This window comes from Centruroides sculpturatus, unplaced genomic scaffold (genome assembly GCF_000671375.1).
Source record: "Centruroides sculpturatus isolate CEXI.00-Female unplaced genomic scaffold, Cexi_2.0 scaffold1257, whole genome shotgun sequence".
NCBI lineage: Eukaryota > Metazoa > Arthropoda > Arachnida > Scorpiones > Buthidae > Centruroides > Centruroides sculpturatus.
In genome coordinates this window covers 189706-212009 of record NW_019385383.1, presented here as the reverse complement: position 1 = coordinate 212009, position 22304 = coordinate 189706, and the positions used below count along the sequence as shown (strand labels likewise).

The following is a 22304-nucleotide window of genomic DNA, read 5'->3' as shown; positions in this document are numbered from 1 at the left end:
ATATAATATCCTTTGCAAGAAAGAATTTTTTGATTTTATTAAAATAAAAATGATTTCTGGAATGTTACTTTCCTCTAAAAAAAACTGTAAAGTGTGTGCTTCTAATGTTAAATTTTTTTACAGGAGTTTTACTGAATTTTTAAACATTAATGTTAAAAATTCTATTCGTAAATCTTATTTACTGTTTAAATATCTTTAAATGTTTTATATCCCTGGCTTTTATGGTGATCGATTAAGAAATGATCCCAAAATTCTTACATTTTTTGACTTGGATCTTTAAACGTTTAGAAATGCAAAATGTTTTTTTTCTGTTTGTATGGATTTTAGTGTGTGTTTGTAGTGTTTGGAGGCACGATTATGTTCACTCAGTTTGAAGCTTAATAACTCGTGTGAATTTTGTCGTAAATTTCTGAAAATTTTCAGGGAGGTTTGTGTATTAGGGGAAACGATGCTGTTAAATTTTGGTGATTAAAGGTCAACGGGTTGGGAAGATAGAGGAGGTCGCGTGTAATATCTCGAATGCGGTTGGACTTATTGAAGATTTTCCTCGTTATTAATACTTAACTTTTTTGTTTTATTTTCTATAAAACTTATCTCTATCCTTCGAAATTAAGCATTTTGCCATTTTGTAATAATTAAAAATATAAGAAGTTTATTAAATAAAATCTCGGCGCCATGGCGCCACACACTATTTTAACATTTTTTTATGCCGGGAAAGTTATGCAACTCGTTGCTGGTTATTTTTAAAACAAATTCGATATTGTAAAACATGATTAGAGGGGGATTATTTGAGTCCCCCTTTGACATATCCTTAAATAATCAATAAATTATAATCGATAAAAATGCAGAAAATATTTTTAAAAGGAAGAAAATGGGAGAAAAAATGGATTCTAGCAATAAATTCTGAAGGAGATAGAGTATTATCGATTGTTCGTTTGATAGCTCGTTTCCTTACATAGAAATTTAAAAGTAACATCTATTTAAATCAAATTTGAATATTTGAATTTTAAATTTTATTATTTAAATATTCTTTATTGTAAATTAGGATTTCATATTAAATAAATTAATATATTTTTTTTATTATTTTTTTATGTAGAAGGGGAAAAGAAACTATAACAATTCGTTATTATAATCGGGTGTGCATTCGTATTACGTTTTACAAGTGGCTTGTTAAAATTTAATCTCGTTTATAATATTATTTGAATCTCAAATTATTATTTCTTTCTGACGTAAGCATTAAGATGCAGTCAATTATCATACGAAATCATTATTTTTATATTTTATTGGTTGTCCTTTATTTGATTGTTTAAATGATTTCGTTTTATTGGTCGTTTTATATGTAATTTTTTAACGTGTTTCAGTCTTATTGGTTGTTGTTTTATTCTACTTTTAAAAAATTCATTTCATTGGTTGTTTTCTATTTAAATTTTAAAAATTCATTCGTCTTATTGGTCGTTTGGTTTTTAAATTTTAAAAGTGTTACCTCTCATTGGTCGTTACTTATTTAAATTTTTAAATTGTTTTCGTCTTATTGGTTGCTATCAATTTACTTAANAAAAAAATTTTGCTGTTTTCATCTCTCTATTTTTAGCGATTTCAATATGACCCCACAATATTTTTAAAGCTGTTCCTGTATATGTAACAGTCTATATATATAAAAGGCTGTTCCTATGTCCCTATGTGTACACACACACACACACACACACACACACACACACACACACACACACACACACACACACAGAGCCTTATACATGTGTGTATATTACGTATGTATGTATAATATATATATAGCCTGTTACATATATATTGATACATGATATGTATGTATACAGGAACAACGTCAAAAGTATTGTGGGGTATGTTAAGGAATATCCTTAAAAATTATATATATAAGTAAGGTTATTCCTGTATATATAATGCTAAAAATCTAATTTTTTTTTAAGCATTACACACACAAAATACATGTTAGAAAGATTTGGATTGTGTAGCAATCATACTATGTTTTTATAAAATTACAATTTATAGTTTCAAAAATTGCTCAACTGTTAAATACACTATATATTTATAGTTTAGATGATATAGCCAATAACGTGTATATAATTTTTTAGCCAATTTTTTTCGAAAAACAAAAATTGATTTTTAAAGTAAAAAATACCTCGCTGATATTCCTAGAAAGATTTTTATTCTTATTATTTTTTCATATTTTTCTTACTTTCGTCAGTATTAAATTTCCGATAGTCTATGGAAAGTTTCGAATTACAAGAGAAAATTTGCAATTTTTTTTTATTTCATCCCCTCTACCAGGAGCTTCCTTTTACAAATATACAAATTTACATTTTTATCATCCCCTCCTCTCTCTTGTCCGAAGTTTATTTATTTTGAAAAATTTTCCATTTATTTTAATATATACATATACACTGCCTAACCGAAATAATAATAATAATAATAATAATTTAAAATAACGAAACTTTATGATTTTTATTTCTTTTTAAACATATTATTTAGATTTTTTCCAAATAAATTCGATAATAGTAAAATTCTGACGGCAACACATGTTGGAAAAGGCAGTAATCAACTTGTTTACTTCGTTTCTATGTAAAGTAACGATGACAGATTAGCTTAACCACCGGTGGCGGCGCCACTTGTCTCTCCGAGCTTACGGGCTGCCAGATTCTCGTTTTTAAACGAAAACATAATATAAATTTAAACATCGTTTAAACATCTCTTAAAATTTTGATAAATTGTAAGTAAATTTAGAATATTTAACAGAAAATTCAATAATTTACTTATTTTATCAAAATTTTAAGAGATTTAAATTTATATTATGGTTTCATTAAAAAAAAAAAAAGAGAGAGAGAGAGAGAGAGAAAATCTGGCAGCCTTGTAAGCTGGAGATACAAGTGGCGCCATCACCGGTGGTTAAGGTAATCTTTTCCATTTTTTTTTTCTTTAAAACGCAAATTACATAACTCGCCATCTAGCGGCGTAAATGATAGATTTGATGCTGAATTTCGAGAGGTAATTCTCGATTTTTGAAGGTTGTTTGCAGCGCAGTTTATAAACTCGAGGAGTAATGTCTCACTTCTCAATCTCGACCTACTTCCTAGGGATTACTTTAGAAAGTAATCGAATTGAATCGACCAAATATTTCCTCGAAATAGGACGAGTGTACGTCAGAAGTTGTAGGATGGATTAAGCTAAAGTACAACACTTTGCTTGTAATCCTTCAAAAGTGATTTCTGACACGAAACTCCATAGATTTAATTTCATTAAAATACAGGCTGAAAGTGAAGGAAAAATATTTTTTTTCCCTCTCGTCTCTTCTCTCTTTGCATTTTCTCGAAGATGATTACTTTTTTTTTTTTTTTTTTGTTTTATTATTCCGAAAAATTAATCAGCTCGTACAATCGAAGAAAAATGCTGATAAAAAAGTGAAGCACTTTACATCGGAATAATAGCTTCTACACATCATCAAATTATTAAAATAAAAATAAGAAATGTGAGATGTTATCTCAGCGTGTCTATTGCTTGTTACTACGAAAGTCCATTTTGTTTTTACTTTGCTGGCTGTTATATATTATAGAAGGAAAGTATGGCGATCCATCAAAAAAGGGCCCCAAGATTTTTATATTTTTGGAATCTGGGCCGTGAAACGTCGAGGTATTTGGGGTTTATTTTGTGTGTGTGGTTTGTGAGGAAATGTTCACCCACTTTAAAGCTTAATAAATCCAGTCCCTTTGGTCGAAAATTTCTGAAGTTTTGTAGTGCGAATTGTTTGTTAGAGGTGTCGATGCTATTAAGTTTTGGTGGTTAAAGGTCGAAGGGGTGGGGAGACAGAGGAGGGTCACTTGTCATATCTCGAGTGGGATAGGATTTAATGACTATTTAATTCGTTATTACTATTTGCGATGTTTTATAAAACTCATTTCTACTCTGAAAATTAAGCTTTGTCATTTTATAATAATTAATAATCTGTTATAAACTTTTTATAACAGATGGCGCCATATCCAATTATAAAGTTTGGCCAGGAAAATTAGGCAACTCATAGCTAGAATTTTTAGAAGTAAAATTTTTCATAATTTTGTTCTAAAAACAGACCTATTTTATGAAGGAATTTACTATTTGGTTAATTATCAACATTTTTACGGTGAAGCGAACTTATCGCCTTGTTTCCGAATGATCTTTACGTGGCACTCAACAGAGCACTTTATCACTGATAAAGAGAAGAAAGTATTTATAAGTGTTTAAGTGTTACAGAAAATTCTAAATGTTTCGAGGAAAATAATGTTAGAAAATATGTGTAAGAGGAATTTTTAACATTCACCAGGGAAAAACCCCGAAGGAAAGTAAAGAAACTGCTAGAGATATTTCATATAAGTATTACCACTACCACTACTACACCCAATCCATGGTTAGTAGGTAGGAAAAATAAAGAATAAAATTGATTTTATTGCGTTATTCTTTGAAAAATATTAAACATGAAAGAGATAACAAGGATTACTTTAGTATGTTGTTTGCGCAATGCAGAATATAGATGAATTCGAAATATGTGGAGATGGCACTCGTATCAATATTTGATGTAAATCGCTGCCGAACAGACAAATAGAATTTTGACAAGAAGGAAAAAAATAAAAAAATAAAATAAACTGTCTTGAGAATTGCAGTTGTTTTTCGAGGGAAAAAAGCAAGGTTTTTACTAGTTGAGTGTTTGATAAAAATTGAAAAAGTCACGTTATTCTTTGCCGCTAAAAGTGGCAACCTTTCTCTCTCTGTTAAAGTTGATAATAGGAAAAGATAATGAGTTGGGTTGGGTTTAAGTATAAATTTTAAGGAAAAAACAGCATAAAGATTTTTATGTCAATGTAAATCAAAGATAAGTATATGATAATTTTAAAAAATAATGAATTTATTATAACAAAGATGAGATGGATAACTGAGATTACATATAACATTAATATTTATTACTTTTTTCTTTTTATTAGTTATTAAGGTAAACAAAATTACAAAATATCCGTTATAGAAGATGCTTCCTAAGTTTATTAATTAATTAAAATTTAAATTATTTTTATGAAAAAATTTAATGAAAATTTAAATTTTATATTCATTACCGGGAATCAAAATTTCTAAATAATTATCAAGTGAAAGTTATTCTCTTTTAAAGTCTTTATAGAATTAAAGCATCCAATAAAACACAAGATAACTAAAATGAGATTGTTATAAGTTATTATTCATAGTAGCGCTTAATATGAATATTTTAATGACTTAATATAAGAGTTGCTACGCATTTTGAAAGGTTTAATGTCATATGCATTTTCATTATTATGGAAATTATAACATTTTTATCTATTACGTTCTTACTAAGATGGCCAGAAAATTAAGTAAAATTAAAACCAAGCCATTTAGAAAACCAAATTAAGTATATTTGAAATCAATAGAAAAAATCTGGCAACATTGTCGCTGGACTTTTCCGGCATTTTGTTTTCACCCGTAATAATTGCTACCATTATTTTTAAGCATTCAGATTTGTTCGAAAGATATTAAGGGTCATGTAAAATGGGTTGGAGCTATATCTCACGAACCAATGGTCCAATTTTTCTGAAAATTTCTAGAAACATTTTTCCCTAATACTCAGATCTCCCTGAAAAGTTTCATAAAAGGAACGGGAGTTATTAAACTTTAAAGTGAACAAAGTCTTGCTTTCCACACAATTAGCCTTAGAAACTTAGCCTTAACCCACCTCCCCCTAATTTTTTTTATATTTCTGGACGTTTCGAGATCCTCTGAGTCCAAAAATGTAAAAATTTTGGGGGTCAGTTTTTTGATTTATTACCATACTTTTCCTCTTATGTGACAGCCGAATGGGATAACATCACTTCTTGTATCGGTAACTGCATTTTATAAACAGTAGAACAAATGTATAGGAGAAATAATAATAATAAATAAATTAACATGTCAAGTAACTTTATATTATCCAGTGAAAATAATATAATTGTACTTTGTTACCTTCACACACAAAAATCAGAAACTGTAGACACGATATAACGGAATTTTACTACAATTAACATTCAGCAAATTCGTCAGTGATATCATCGAACAAAATTAGTTCAATCATGTGACGTCAGTATTATCATTAAATAAGGCAAATTTAATCTGGATAATCTAGTAAGAGTACTTTGCAATTTTAAAACAATATATTGTCTTCGGTTTAAACGATATTGCACTTTGATAAATTGCAAATTCGAATCAATAATTTCGCAACCTTCTGCCTTAAAATCAGATTGAATTGATTAAATTAGGATTATGTAAAGGAGATCGATGTAACCAGATAAACACACAATTTGTATTATTTTTGAGTTAACATTCGATTTGTAAGTACTGTATTAAAGTAATTAACTGTATTTAACAAACTAAGTCGAATATATTTTAAAAATACTATTCTTGATAGTAAATTTGCGTGTAAAATCTATATTTTGATAAAATTATACACGATATTTTCTAAAATAAGAAAATATTATTCATAAATTTGACATGGAGAAGAACTGACGTCCTTTATATGTATATATATAATGTCATTGCAGAATTTATTGACGTCATTTAGGAAATAACCAATCAATTTTATCGGTTTAAAAATTAATATTTTTTCCTGTATTCGGTGTTTCCGATTATATCACTTATCGTCTTATGTAGAAGTTTAATAGTAATATATATAAATCAATTGATAGGGTAATATACTTTTAAGTTTATTTGATTATCCAATGAACGAATTGATTAAGATAAAAATAAAAATTTGATTTTAAAACGTTAACGTTTTGATTTTAAATTATCCAATAAAGTGCCTGTATCCATTTTACATGACCCAATAGAGTTAAAATGGCATTTTATATGACCCAATAGAAGCCAAGAATTAAATTTTAAAAATGAACCAATAGGATTAAATTTACATTTGAAATTATCCAATAAGAGCTTTAGTTAAATTTTAAACGAGCCAATAGAGTTACAATTACATATTAAATTACCCAATGAGACGGATGATTTATTCAAATTTATTCTCTGGAGATTTAAATTTAAAATTATTTAATAATTCTACTTAAAACGTGTAATGATGTGACCTAATCATGTAACTGCGATGTTCTCAATTATAAATTATTAAACTGATTTTTTTTTAAATTCATAAATAAAAAATTTATAGGGGAATAAGTAATTAGCCAAATCGATAATTTTCTCCAGATCTTTATTAATTTTTTAACATATAAACCGCGGAATTGCATCATTAAGTGTAAGGCAAGTTAATTAGAGAATGGAAAAAATATTTTTATAAATTTTTCTTTTAAAATATCCTTCACTAATTTTTATTGGGGGTTCAAAAGAACAGGCTGCTATTATCAGTAGCTTTTTGAAACTTCAGTAGTCAATAGGCTGTCACGCAACCTTCGTTGAATATCATAGTTACATCATTTGTCACCACTTGTCAAAGGATAGAATCGTTATAACCCGAAACTATATTGGGAATAAAAATATTTCGTAAGAACCTTTCGATGTCATAAAAGTTCACGAAGTATAAATAATACAATAATTTACATTACAACATCAATTATAAAATATCCAATAAACGACAAATTTAAAACGCTTGTTTCTACGAGCTATTGGCTAATTTTAAAATTTAAAAAAAGAAATCGCTACTATCTTCTTCGCTATTGGCTAATTATAAAATTAAAAGGGGAAAAAGTGCCATCTATCTATCTCGCTATTGGTTCATTTTATCAATAAATTTAAATTTTTAAAAAATGTTTGAATTGAGCGCCCTCTCACTAGATTTTTAGTTAGGTTTGCAATTCGGCATTATAATTTTTGCGTCTTATTGCGTATTAATTAATTATGATTATTAAATTTTAAAAATTATAAAAACGGGTAGAGTGGAACTCCAATAACGGCCACCTCTAAACGACGGACATTTTTTCAGGAATGTTTTCTTATGAAATGCGTATAGACTATACTGCAAAATAACATCTAAACTACGGATATCTCGGAAAAACTTATTTTTTTCAGTTTCCGTTAGTGTCCGTCCTTTACAGGTTTGACTGTGTTCGAAAAATAGTTAGCTTCAGAGCAACGTTTCTATTTTTTTCTCTTTATTAATTTTGTAGTTTAATTACTTTTTAAACAAATTATGTTAATTTCTACACTTAGTTGCATATTATTGGTTAATTTTAAAATGAAATACTTAAAAAATGTTAATTATAGCGCTATTCTTGCATAGGATTGGTCAATTTCAGAAAGTAAATATTTGAGTAAGTTAATTTCGGCGTCGCTTGAGTACATTATCTGTTAATTTTGAAGTTGAATATTTAAAATAGAAAAAAAAAAAAAAAAATGTTAATTTGAGGATTGTTTCAGTTTTAAATTGAATATTTACGTATTTTCTGCGTCCTTGAAGTCGATTGAATAATTTTAAATTGCATAAAGTATCAGTTTCCGGGAGTTTTAGCATATGATTGGAGGGTTTAAAAAATTGAATTTTCTCTTTTTAAAAGTTTGTTTTAACGTTTTTATTTCTCCTCTTATATTAATTAAATATTTGAAACGGTGTCAGTTTCGGTATCACTTCAATGACAATTGGCTAAATTTTAAATTGATTATTTGAAAATATTATGGAAAATATATTGTACAGTACCTATTATTGGTTAATTTTAAGAGTTTAAATATTTTTAAAAAAGTGTCGGTTTCAACAACGATGTAGCTTATTGGTTAATTTTAAATAGGAATATTTAAAAAGAAAAAAATAGGAAATGATAGTTTCAGTATTATTTTAGCAAATAATTTGTTAATTTTTAAAATATTTAAAGTGTTAATATCACCACAGAAAAAAAGAAAAAAGATTAATTTCTATTCTCAGAACGTAATCCTACAATTATGAATTTTAAATTGAGATGTTTAAGAATGCATAACGCTTTGAGTGTTTTCGAGCACTAAAATAGAATTTGTGTGTTGAAATCTTTCAAACGGCTCTGTAGATTTGTACAGGATTAATTTATTATTTAAAAAAATATATTTTAACTCAATTCGAGCATTTTGATCCATTTTTCTGATAGCAATTTGTATTCAGAAATTCGATTTGTTCTGTTGCCAATGCAAATGTTCTACCTTCAGGCATAAAATTATTGTTGAAATATAATTTAGAGCCATTAATATCACGAATTTTTCACTAGAATTATGTAATTTTGACAATTTCGACACTTAAATTTCATAGGAATCAAGCTTATTTTGAAGTCATGAATGACATTTTATTATAAATATTCTTATTTAATATTCATTTTTTACTTTTCCGGCTGTTATATATAACAGAAGGAAGGTATGGCGATCGGTCAAAAAACGACTCCCTCCCTAGATTTACACAATTTTTTGGACTCGGGTCCTTGAAATGCCGAGAAATGCAAAAAATGTTGGAGTTTTTTCTGTATATATGAATATTAGTTGTGTATTGGCGGCACGATTTTGTTCACCCACTTTGAAGCTTAATAACTTCTACAGCTTTTGTCGAAAATTTCTGAAATTTTGCAAGGAGGTTTGGTTTGTGTATTAGGAGTATTGAAGCTTTAGGAGTAAATATGTAATCCAACACCTTATTTTTCGCTGAGAGATTATTTTTAATTAAAACAAACGTTTTCGATCCATTCATTGGATCATCTTCAGGCTAAATAGAACACTTCATAAATAGAACTACTCGTTTAAATATTCAAAAATACAAATAAACCGATAACATAAAAATAAATAATACTTGTAAATAATACCAATATNAGAATTTGTGTGTTGAAATCTTTCAAACGGCTCTGTAGATTTGTACAGGATTAATTTATTATTTAAAAAAAATATATGACGAAACATAGATCGACTTACGTATTCTCATATTTTATATTTACATTGTCGGAAAGAATACACCCCTCCCTTGGCTGGAAAGATGCCAATATTTGGCACCTTTCCAAGAAGTTAGACATGAAAACTTGATCATTTTCCGAAGTGACAAGTCAATTGAACAGGTTCCATTGCCAATATGTTACTTTAACCTCAAACTTCTAGATTGAATGCGCTCGTCTCTCATAACTTTTAGATTAGTTCATTCTGGATTTTAATTCAGGAAAAAAAGTATGCGTTAATATTTAATTACCACAGTTTTTAATTATGTTAATGGAAGTAAACATACGATCTCGTTGTGTATGATAATTAGAAATGATTGCTCTTCTCTAAGATGCGGTTGCTGACTTTTAGCCACTAATAAGTTAATTTTAACTGAAATTCGACCCAATTACAGACATTTAGAGTATATATTTTTAATTATTTTAACCATTAAATAGAAAATACGTGAGACTCTGCCCCTTCATCGAATAATTTAAGAGCACGAACTCTCAGAGGCCCCAAGCTTTGATTGTAGTGTGAGGCCTCATAGTATTGGTGTAGCTATGTATTAAAGAAGCAATACTTGTTGTAATGAGTTAAAATATCGTTATATTCGTGTCAAAACTCTTAAATATAAGTGTAACTCGAAAGTGTTGCAGTGGGTATGAGAATTTCATGATAGATTGTCTGTCAATGCATAAATACTTTGTCCAACTAAATTGCTTTGAAATTTTCGATAGTAACTGTTATGGATTTGTGGAAAAGAATGTGTGAAGAGGTAAATTGTTTTGGCATCGATAGATTTACAAGAGAATTTTTTTTCTTTTTTTGGTATATTGCGTGTTATCTAAGAGTATATTTTCAAGCGATACTCGAGAAAAATAATGGAAGTTCTATCACAATTGTTATATAATCTGGCAGTCACGATCTTAAACTAAATAAATGTTATACAGGCAAAAAACGAACATGATAAGCTGCATACTTTGTTAAGAACTGTGATTTTTCAATTCTAAGGCGTGTTGCACCAAGCAGAAATTCTGCAGCGGGAATATGTATTTCTTTTTCAAATTTTCTACAGTCAGCTGAATTTTAGTTCTAGAAAATGTTTTATTTTAGAACCGAGAATAATTTATTAATTACTTAGAGTGGGCTTAATTTTTTTAATGAACTTTATAATTATTACATGTTAACTAGTGTTGCTCTCTCACTAGCTTTAAGCTTATTGATTGATGTATAAGATCTTCCACATCACAACATTTAACTTTAGAAATAAATTAGTTGGTAGTATTTTTTTTTCTAGAGGAAAAAAATATCTCCCCTACAAAATTGCTGCAGTAAATCTTAAGATTATGGATTTTTGAATATAAATTGTTTTTTATTCATCAAAAAGGCTGTTGGATTTTGAAGTTAGAAAAATTTTTTTTATGTAATTTTGTAAATTATTCTTCTTCTGCTCTTATAAAACTGGACTTTCTTGATGAAGGAGGGAGTACTGTAATTTAGAAAATTATAAAGGTTTTATGGTTTATATAAGGAGATAATAGAGTTTGAAATGACTTTAACAATATTCTTTAAGGAATTTCCTTGAAGATAAGGCGGTATAAGGATATTTTCTACCGTTTTAATGATATTTAGAGCTAATTTATGCGATTTTTTAAAGAATAAAATAAATTTTTAGATTTTTAACTGTGTAACTTTTTAAATATTTATGTTAACATCGCAATTAAAATTGATTTTGTTTAAGTGCAAAAAATGTAATGATGATTCTACATTTATACAGAATAATCAAATATAGATCTGTCCAGTGGTCTGTTTCCATTCAAGAACAACTTATATGGAATGGGAAAGACGTATGAAATAATATAGTCCATTATACAATAAATCTACACAAATCAAATTTGGTTCACATGAGACCCGAAGAATGATCATCGGAATGAAGTTTGTTAACGGTGTTGCCAATTGCTAATGATATAATAAACTATTAACGATCATTTAGAAGTGATAATTAAGTTAATTTTCCAAGATGTGTTTAAATTATGTTAGAGATAACTGAATCGTTTTACTTTGTTACACAGGAATTTTTCTATTAAATTTACCCTGTAAAATCTGAATTAATTTGGCAGTGCGATCTTACTGTATATTTAATAGTTCTGGTATTCGATCGCCCTTCGCTGTGACTGTCTGTCGAGTTTTTCCGGAAACTGGAAGCTACAGTTAATATGTACTTACTTTGTTCATCCGTCTGCCCGCTTATCCTCCTGAACTAAAATAACCGAATTAATGGAATTAGTAAATGGTGATTTCAGATAATCACTTTTGTTCCGGCAAATTTGTCTGTCTGTCTGTCCTCTCTCGAGATTTTTCTGAAACAGAGAATCAGACAAATGGAAGGTGAAAGGTGGCATAAGAAATAGGCATCACGGCACCGTTCACATATATACACCTCTAGTCTTAAGCCAGTTGGATCGATCGGACCTAATCGATCCAATCGGCTTAAGGCTGCTCGTGGAGTGTGACCCCACGTTCAATCTCCTGGTGCGTGGGATCGGACTCCGCGGGGGACTACATCCCAGGGGGCCTCGCTCTAGGATCATTTAAAAGGGGAAAATTGTTTTTTATTTTATAAGAGTTACAGACTTTAGAATTATCAACATTTTGTGCGGTAGAAAAAAATTTTGCTGTTTTCATCTCTCTATTTTTAGCGATTTCAATATGACCCCACAATATTTTTAAAGCTGTTCCTGTATATGTAACAGTCTATATATATAAAAGGCTGTTCCTATGTCCCTATGTGTACACACACACACACACACACACACACACAGAGCCTTATACATGTGTGTATATTACGTATGTATGTATAATATATATATAGCCTGTCTATTTTTAGCGATTTCAATATGACCCCACAATATTTTTAAAGCTGTTCCTGTATATGTAACAGTCTATATATATAAAAGGCTGTTCCTATGTCNTTTAAACGAGTAGTTCTATTTATGAAGTGTTCTATTTAGCCTGAAGATGATCCAATGAATGGATCGAAAACGTTTGTTTTAATTAAAAATAATCTCTCAGCGAAAAATAAGGTGTTGGATTACATATTTAATTGTTTTCTGCTGGGTATAGTTGTGGTTTGCTTTAGGAGTATTTTTGGTTGTTAAAGGTCAATGGGGACGGGAAGATAGAGGTGGCCATATATCATACCTCCAGTGAGCATAAACTTAATGAAGATTTTACTTGTTATTGAGCTGCAAGTTGGACCGAAAGTCATTATTTTAATTCAAAATTTTCTCCAGGTTGATAATAACCCGACAAGTACTCTCTTGTTAACAGGGAAAATATGATGTACGGGGGCAAGAAATACTAGTCAAATCACTGTGCATCGAGACCTAAAAATTTGCAGACTGGCATTGTGACGATGTCACAATAAGTAATTGCTCGTTTATTTTTCAAGTATCAATATAGGGTAAGGTTATAAAAATAACTTTTATATTATTTTATTGGAAAAACCTGACGACATTTCATTGATTTTAATTATTGCGCTATATAAAATATAATTGATTTTCTTTAATAAAATAAAACATACTTTAAATAGAAGAGACACAAAAGAAATATTTTTAGCAAGATTCAAGACATTTTAACATAAGAAAGTGTACTTTTAATGTACCAATAATTGTACTTTCTTGTTCATTTCGGTATCTATGCCACAACGTAAACAGATAGATATATAATTAATTTAGATACCTAATTATTTCTTATATTTATTATTTTATTGTAATGCCCTTTATTATTAAGTATATTCAGTATTTAAATACAGTTAAAGGATTCTATTTGCAAGGGCTTATAAAATAAATTTGTCTTCCTCTGGGAAAAGTATTTAGAATAGCTTCGACTGTATACTTCTATGGCTGATTTAATCTTTAATGCAATTTGTTATTAAATTTACTTCAATTTTCTATAATGTGTCTTGTTATAATTAATGTAAACTATCTGTAAAAGTGACTTTTGTATGGAGTTCGACAAGCGAAATATTGATGATGTGAGAATTATTGATTTCTAGAACCATCCAATTATTGAAACCAGATCATTAGATGTAATTTCCGTTTCCGGTAAAACGTAAATAATACCATTTTTATATCTCGTTTGCTTCATACTCTGTGTGTTATGCGTTATTCGATCATATCTGTCGCGTCCTAATTCATAACTTGCAAAACTATTTATTTTGTTTTTTAAATGTGTTATTGATATTTATTTACTATCAATTGAATTCATAACATTCACGTTTACAATAGGATGTTACGTACTCACTCCTACGTATTATAGAGGAAAATTGTATAGTGGGATCATACAGTAATCGATTTTCTATTATAAACTAAATTCTAAAGATGTTTTCTATATTTACTATTAAAGAAATATCTGTAAAGTGATATTTCTGTTGTATCGGTGATATAGAAGATGTCAAAAAAATTAATTTTTGAAGTGGAAATCGTCAAAAAATGTCAGAAACTGGACAAAGAAGACACAATAGATGATATGAAGTGGATTTTTCAAGAGATTTCGGTAGTTAGTAACATATCTAGAACTGATTTTAAAGCTAAGATTCTCTGATATAAAAGCGACAGGGCAGCTTAAAAATCAATAGAAACAGTGCCCAAAAGTCAGTTAACTGTTGCAAAGAGTAAATTGTCTTAATCGCTTACTTAACTCGTCGTTTTAAACTCAGTTTGCAATTCATATTGACGAATTTATCTGAAACACTTAAACGCGGTCAACTGATTTTTGGGCCACCCTACATTTATATTATACTTAATGTTTAAAAGTAAAAAGTTTTTTAAATTTTATTCACTTAGGGAATGATTTATCTTCACGACAGTCCCATAAAATCTCATGGGAAATTAAAATCATCAAATTGTTTAGTGGATAGTCGATGGGTGTTGAAGATATCAGACTTTGGACTTCGGGAATTTAATCGTGATTGTTCAAGAGATGATATGGAATTTGAAAAATATTGTGAAAGTAAGAAGAATTCTTATAATGTTTTTAAAATAAATATAAATATTATTTAAATAAAAATTTTAAATATACTTATTTGGAATTATATATAAATAAGTTAGCAGCGATTCTCCACTCGCGCACTGTTGAGCCTTCTACAACTAAAAAATCCTTATTCCTGCCAATAGTGTTATGTGTACAAACTGCTAATCTAAAGAATAATTCAATTTATCCTTATATTATACAGATTTTTAATTATATAGTTTACTAAATTTGAATTCATGCAAGTTACATGCAAATTTTTACATTAAAAATAACTAGTTTTCTCTTTGAATTGTGTATATTGCGCTGTATATAACACAATACATAATATAAACAACCAAAATGCACGTGAATATACAACATAATAGACAATGATTTGTCTGTTATGTTCTATATTCACGTGCATTTGATAGTGTCTCCAACGTGAAGACACTATCTTGAAGACACTGTATTCTAATGTTCGGCATATGCTGTGTAATCTTGCCCTCAAAGAGGACAAGATTACACAGCATGTGCCGAACATTAGAATATGAGGCCACAATACGTGTCACATATTCTAATGTTATATTCTATTGGGGAACACATTGTGACAGAGTTCAGGTTAACGAATTTTTCCAGTTACAAATTACTCTAAGTCTCCTATTCATTGCTTTACACATTGAACACAAGTGGATGATAAGAACTCGAAGATAACAGTTAAATCAGCGTTAAGTAAATGTACCTTGTAAATCGTCAGCATGTGTTGTGCAGGAAGCAATACAAAGTCTTCAGAATTTAGAAAGAATTAATGTTATTCTACCATTAACTCTTCTATAAATTAAATTGGAACTCTTATAAATAACTTTCAACTTTAACCATTCCATCACAAAATATACGGATGAAATTCTTATTAATGTAACTTATATTAAAATTACAAATTGGAAATAATTCAGAAAATAAATTTATCATTAAAACTTTGTAAAGTTATTTACATTTTAATTACGTTAATGATTTAATTTAAGACGAATTAAAATTATGTAATTGTTCGTAAATTTCAATTTGATGTAAAACGAATAATTATGCATTTATGATAAATGCATTTTCTATGAAATTAGATAATAATTATGAAATTACATACTGTTTGAAACAAATTATTTATGTGATGAAGAATTACAGAATGAGAATTTCGTTAATTAACTTTTACTAAAAGAAAAAAATATATATTAATAATTTCTATCATACGAATGAAAGAATAGAAGAAGAGAGTTTCTACAACGAATAATGAAGAGAAAAAATAAGTTTTTCATAACATATTGAGAAGATCCTCTCTCTCCTTCCCTCCTTTTTAATCTCTTAAAATGGTTATACAAGAAAATATGGAAGGATGAAGAGTCCATTCAAGGAAACATAGACACGAGATGAGATAGATACACATGAAGAAAATGCCTCAACATGTGCTACGTTATACGTAGAAGCTATAACTTATAGAGGAAAAAATTATATGGATATTGAGGGTAAAGATAGGAAAATATATTTTTAAGAAGTTAACATGGAAACAATGGTTTGAGAAAACAAAACAACTCAGACTAACAAGTAAGTAAGATCTCACCCTTTCCGAAAGGTATAAAGATATATGAATAAATACAATAAAAAAGTATTTTCACTATTTATTAAAATTACTTTTATATTGTATATGTTATATGAAAGAGTAAATTTTGAGGTTTTTCAACGTCTTGGTTTTAGCTAAAAAGATGAGATGGGTTCGGGCCATTCAAAAATGTAAGGCTCTATTCTTTTCCTAAAATTATAAAAATACATAAATAAAATCAAGTTTTTCATTACTTATGAAGCGAAATCCCTTCCAAATTTGTGAAAATTAATCTGATCCTTATGTACTTGCAAAAGCAATATAATAAAAAACCTTGTGTAAACAGGAGTTTATACAAAACAGAAAATAAATCTGAACGGAACCATCTGATTTGCAAATATTATTTGGCGTAACAGCAGCTTAATTGTAAATCGTAATTAGTAGTAACTTGACCATAATTAATTAATTAAGTGCTGAATAAGTTAATTAATTAATGAATTAAGTGCTAAGTAGCAAGTGGCACCTCGCATCATAGAAAAAGAAATAATTAAAGTAGACCTGGATACTGAATTTTTTACATAGATGTTTGAACGAAACCTGTATTTGGTGCTCATTATACATATTTCTGTATTTAACATGACTTTGAAAATTGAAAATTACTGTACTTTATAGAAGAAGCAATATTTAAATAATTAGATAATATAAATTAAAGCGAAGACAAGAAACAAGTTTAATATACTGTATTTGCAACAATATAAGATTCCTTTGCATCAAATTGTAAAATGCGTTAATAATAGATCATGAGAATTGTTATAGTTATATAATACATATATTTAATGTGCCTATTATCAATTTTAAATATATTAATTATAATTAGGCTGTAATAATTCAATATAATTTAATTATCAACTATAACTCGACTCCTAACTCAATTGAGGCTTGTTAATATGCAAAAATTGAGAATATCACCCTTGAGAAATGATTAACAGATTAGTGAACGCCAGACACCATCCTTATTAAGGCTTTAATTAAGCTTTTGCATCCAGGCATAATTACTTGTAGCCTTCGAGATACCTTACCACAATAGGATCGGCCAGAATGGAAGTGGAATAGAAAATGACTCTCTGATCGTGATAAATTAGTAAGGTTGAAATCTGAAATCACGAGATGTTACCATGCGGTCTTTTTTTTTACCTTCAGAAAATCCTTCAAACTTCAAGATCTTTACAAAATGATTAGATTTCTTGAAAATCAACTTATTATTCCTGCAGCAAACATTTAATATTTTTAATTATCTTATTACAGTAAAACCTCGCTTAAGTGGCCAGTCCTAAAATTTCTTTGTAAACTTACATAAGTTTTTATCTAAATGAAACTCCATCTTGATGGCCACTAGACACCTCAATTAAGTGACAAGATAGTAATGTCCTTAAGTGATATATATTTCCGTTTACGTGTCCACCAGAATGGGAAAATCCAACGTTTCTAAACTAAACGTATTGTTTAAAATGCTTTAAATAGAACTGAGCTTTGTTGTTATAATTTTGGATCGGAGTCCCCTCCCACAGTTGGCATTTAAATAAAACAATCCTTATTTTCACTCGACAAATTAAATTTATCTCCATAATTTAGTAATAAAAATGATGTATTTGTTAATAATTTTATACAAAATTTGATTTTATTTTGTAAAAATATAACTTTAAAACAACGATGATAGGGCTATGTCACTGATACGTCACTCGCAACACTCAAATGCCGTTGAGCCTGATGTAAAAGCCAGTTTAATATTAACTTTTTCCGACACTTACACACTGCGTATCCGATGAGTTTTGTTTAATAATTTTTAATGAATATTCCTATTAAAATACAGTATTAAATAAAACTACTAACATTTCATAAATATATTTCGTCTACGAGTAGCACAGTACTAAACATTCAAATACTAATACTTTAATGAACCCTATTACGTACAGTTTGCATTCATTCCGTACGAGAGTTTAAATTACTGTCTATTGCAAAGGATTACAGTATAATGTGAATTTTTATTTATTTGTCTAGTTTCATAATCTGTATTAAACTTCGAACAGGATTCATTACGGTACTCTAATTGCAGTTCTATATGTCAATATTTTTAAATGACCACCTCATTTTTATGTGTTGTATATCCCAAATCTGGTCATATAAATGAGGTATAACTGTATTTTGAGTGTAATTTACACAGTTAAGAATGCTTGAAATTCATATGAATTAATACTGCTACTAGTAAGATTAACTTTTGATTCACTTCCAATACAAAGAGAAGGAGGCAGAATAGGTATAAGTTTGCGCTAGAAGATCTCAGTTTGAATTTGAAACGGAAATTTCGTATGCTTCCACTATCAGCTATTGTGGATATTGCCCAAACTATAATGAGTATACAGTATATAAATGATTCTGACAGTTCTCTGAAAGAAAAGGGAGTTAATACATTTATAAAGAGAGAATGTCCGCAAAGTCTTTCACCATAGAAAAAATATATTTTTAAGAAATTTATTTTTCCTCCAACCTCTAAGCACTTTTACAGAAGAATATCTGTCAGAATGCTAATTCCTGTAAGCGCCATCAGAGTTGGTACTTCTTCTGTAAAGATCCTTGCAGGATTGATGAAAATTGTTGTTTCAACCTTTCAGCACTTTATACTTTAAAAGAATATTTAAAAATAAAATTGCATTTTTACAGGTCTTCTTTGGACGGCACCTGAAATATTACGAAATCAGGAATTTTATCCTTACGGTACCCAGAAGGGTGATATTTATTCCTTCGCCATTATCCTGTACGAAACTATAGGAAGACAAGGACCATTTGGAAAAATAGAAATGAGACCATCTGGTGAGGATAGGTACTTGTTGTCAGTATTATCTAAATTAAACTTTCTTCCTCTTTATTCTTTATTTACGTAAATAATAACGAATAAAACATGTTTTAAGTTAAAACATTAAAGATTATATTTTAAAATATTTTTAATAGAAATTATAAAATGGGTTATGAGAGAAGAGAAGCAAACAACGATATTTAGACCCCAATTAGAATTACTGGATACGTTAAACTGTATCAAAGATTGCATCAGGGAATGTTGGAGTGAAGATCCTCAAGAGAGACCAGATTTTAAGACCATTAGAACAAAATTACGTCCTATGAGGAAAGGAATGTAAGTTTATTTACCTTTCGGTTTGTATTATTTCTATAAATCTTATGAATTATTCATTAATTTTTGCGTCTTACACACGAATAAAATTTTTATGTTGGAAAAGTAATATAAAAATAATTAAAAATGATAATATCTCAAGCAATTTTGATTTAATTTTCAGTTTTATTTTCAAAGTATTAAGGTAATAAACACTTTAATGACTTGTGGTGCTAATTCCAATATTTTTTCTGTTTTCACATAAAAATATAAAATTAAATTATTTTAATAAGTATGAAACTTCAATACATTTTTATTTTATTTTATATTTTTTTCGTAGTTTCATTCAGAAAATATGAAAAACAAAATTCGTTCCTAGTTTTTGCATTTGTTAAGTGAAATTGTAGAATTTCTAATAAACACTGGTGTTAAATTTCAGTTAATTTTCTTCTTGTTCACTGAATTTTTTAAAATATATGTTTGTTTTATTATAAATAAAACAATAAAAATCAGATTTTTAAGTATAATAATATTTTTTTAACGTAAATTAATTGAAGAAAAGATTAATTAATTAATGTGAGGCACCAGTAAATTACAGACTCTGTGACTAGACACAATTACAGTTATGAGAAGGCTAACCTGAAATTACCTGCCACTGTAGATAGAGATAGGGAATTATTCCTCAACCTCTACTGCCTATGGTAAATTATGGTAATCTGGATGGGTTCGAATCCAGATCTATTGCATTAATCACACAGCTGGATGATCGAGGCTAATGAAAGCTCATATCTGCCGTCCAGAACAGCAAACTGATGCCTTTACTGCCTTGTCATCTAAGTTCGTCCAAAATGCCCGGGTCAAGCTTTAATTCTTCTCAGTATTCGAGTATGGGTTGGCTGAAAATTTTCACCAGTCTGTTAGTCCCGTTCCTTACCACGGTAGACTTGCAAATTCATGACAGAAATAATAAATAAAGCCTTCTTATTGTCCTCAGGTGGAAAAAGTTAAAAATTATTTTTAAAAATAAATAAATAAAAAATCACTAGGCAGCCGTCTGGCCTACTGATGCGAGGAAACGAAAGAAAAATAGTCAATACTTCCGATTGAACAAGTGAATTTACACGAATAATTCTTGTTTTGTATGCAGTGTACATGAAAAATATTCGTTTCAGGAAAGCCAATATATTTGATAATATGCTCATCATGATGGAAAAATATGCCAATAACCTAGAAGTGTTAGTAGATGAAAGAACGGATCAACTCGTTGAAGAAAAGAAAAAAACTGAAGCACTTTTATATGAAATGCTACCAAAGTAAATGATTTTATCTTCTTTATATGTGAATTAAATACAAGATGGCTCAAAAATCAATTAACCGTTGAAAGGACACGAAACTTCACCGATTTTGTCTCATACATTGGCTTAGTGTACTTACAATACACGCAATAAAATGTAAACAAACGTGGTTAACTGACTTCTGGGCCACCCTAATCTTTTCTTTATCAGTATAAATAATTATATTTTTAATATAATAAATTGTAGATACGTAGCAGAACAATTAAAAAGAGGAAATAAAGTTGAAGCTGAATCATTCGATCAAGTAACTATTTATTTTAGCGATATTGTTGGATTTACAAAAATGTCAGCTGAAAGTAGTCCTCTACAAGTGAGTTTTTTTTTCTTTTTTTACGAAAATAAATTAATAAATTTTTTATAAAAATCTTCGTAAAACACGTAAATTTATTAAATAATTAAATAAATAATTCATTAATATACCTACAATTGTATAAATATAGTCTACATTTAAGAATTAAATTCATTTGAAATTGTATATTTTAGTATTTTATTTTTTATCTTAATTTAAAGGTCGTCGACTTTTTAAACGATTTATATACATGTTTCGATTCGATAATTGAAAATTACGATGTTTACAAAGTGGAGACAATCGGAGATGCTTACATGGTAGTAAGTGGCCTACCAATAAGGAATGGCGATCAACATGCTGGTGAAGTGGCTTCTATGGCTTTACATCTTTTAGAAGCTGTTAAAAAATTTAAAATTCGACATAAACAGGATGAAAAATTAATGCTAAGAATAGGATTACATTCTGGTATTAAAAAAATACTAATATTTTCTTAACGATTTTGATATAAAATATCTCAAACTTATATTTAAAAAACAAAATAATATTATTTTAGGTCCCGTTTGTGCTGGTGTTGTGGGCTTAAAAATGCCAAGATACTGTTTATTTGGTGATACTGTCAATACAGCTTCTAGAATGGAATCAACGGGACTTCGTACGTATTACTTTATGTTCTTCACCTAAACAGTTTATGAATTTTATCAATAAAATATATTTTCTTATTGAGCGGAGAAAAAATTTTATTGATGTAATTCTAATTTAAATAGGATCAACTACTCGAAAATTAAAAAAAAAATGTATATATATATATTCCTTTCGGCCATTACATCTTTGATTTCAAACAACCAATTATAGAAATTCCACATTATATTCTGGCCAATCAATGACGCCTATTTTGGTTGTTTGACTATTCGTAAAAATAAATTTAAATGGAGTATAAAATATATTCATTTTTATTAATATTTGCATTAATTAACTCCTAAATAAAAAATTCAATAAATTAAT

The 22304-nt window shown here is 28.6% G+C and overlaps 1 protein-coding gene across 1 annotated transcript; it reads left to right on the top strand.

Moving 5' to 3' along the window:
- The first annotated feature begins 14747 nt into the window (after positions 1-14747).
- Positions 14748-21983, top strand: LOC111638379 (guanylate cyclase 32E-like). Its single transcript, XM_023384080.1, has 7 exons — positions 14748-14910; positions 19214-19363; positions 19502-19682; positions 20831-20971; positions 21200-21323; positions 21524-21767; positions 21856-21983. Exons 1-7 carry the CDS (start codon positions 14748-14750, stop codon positions 21981-21983), a joined length of 1131 nt encoding a protein of 376 aa, XP_023239848.1.
- The last annotated feature ends 321 nt before the right edge of the window (positions 21984-22304 follow it).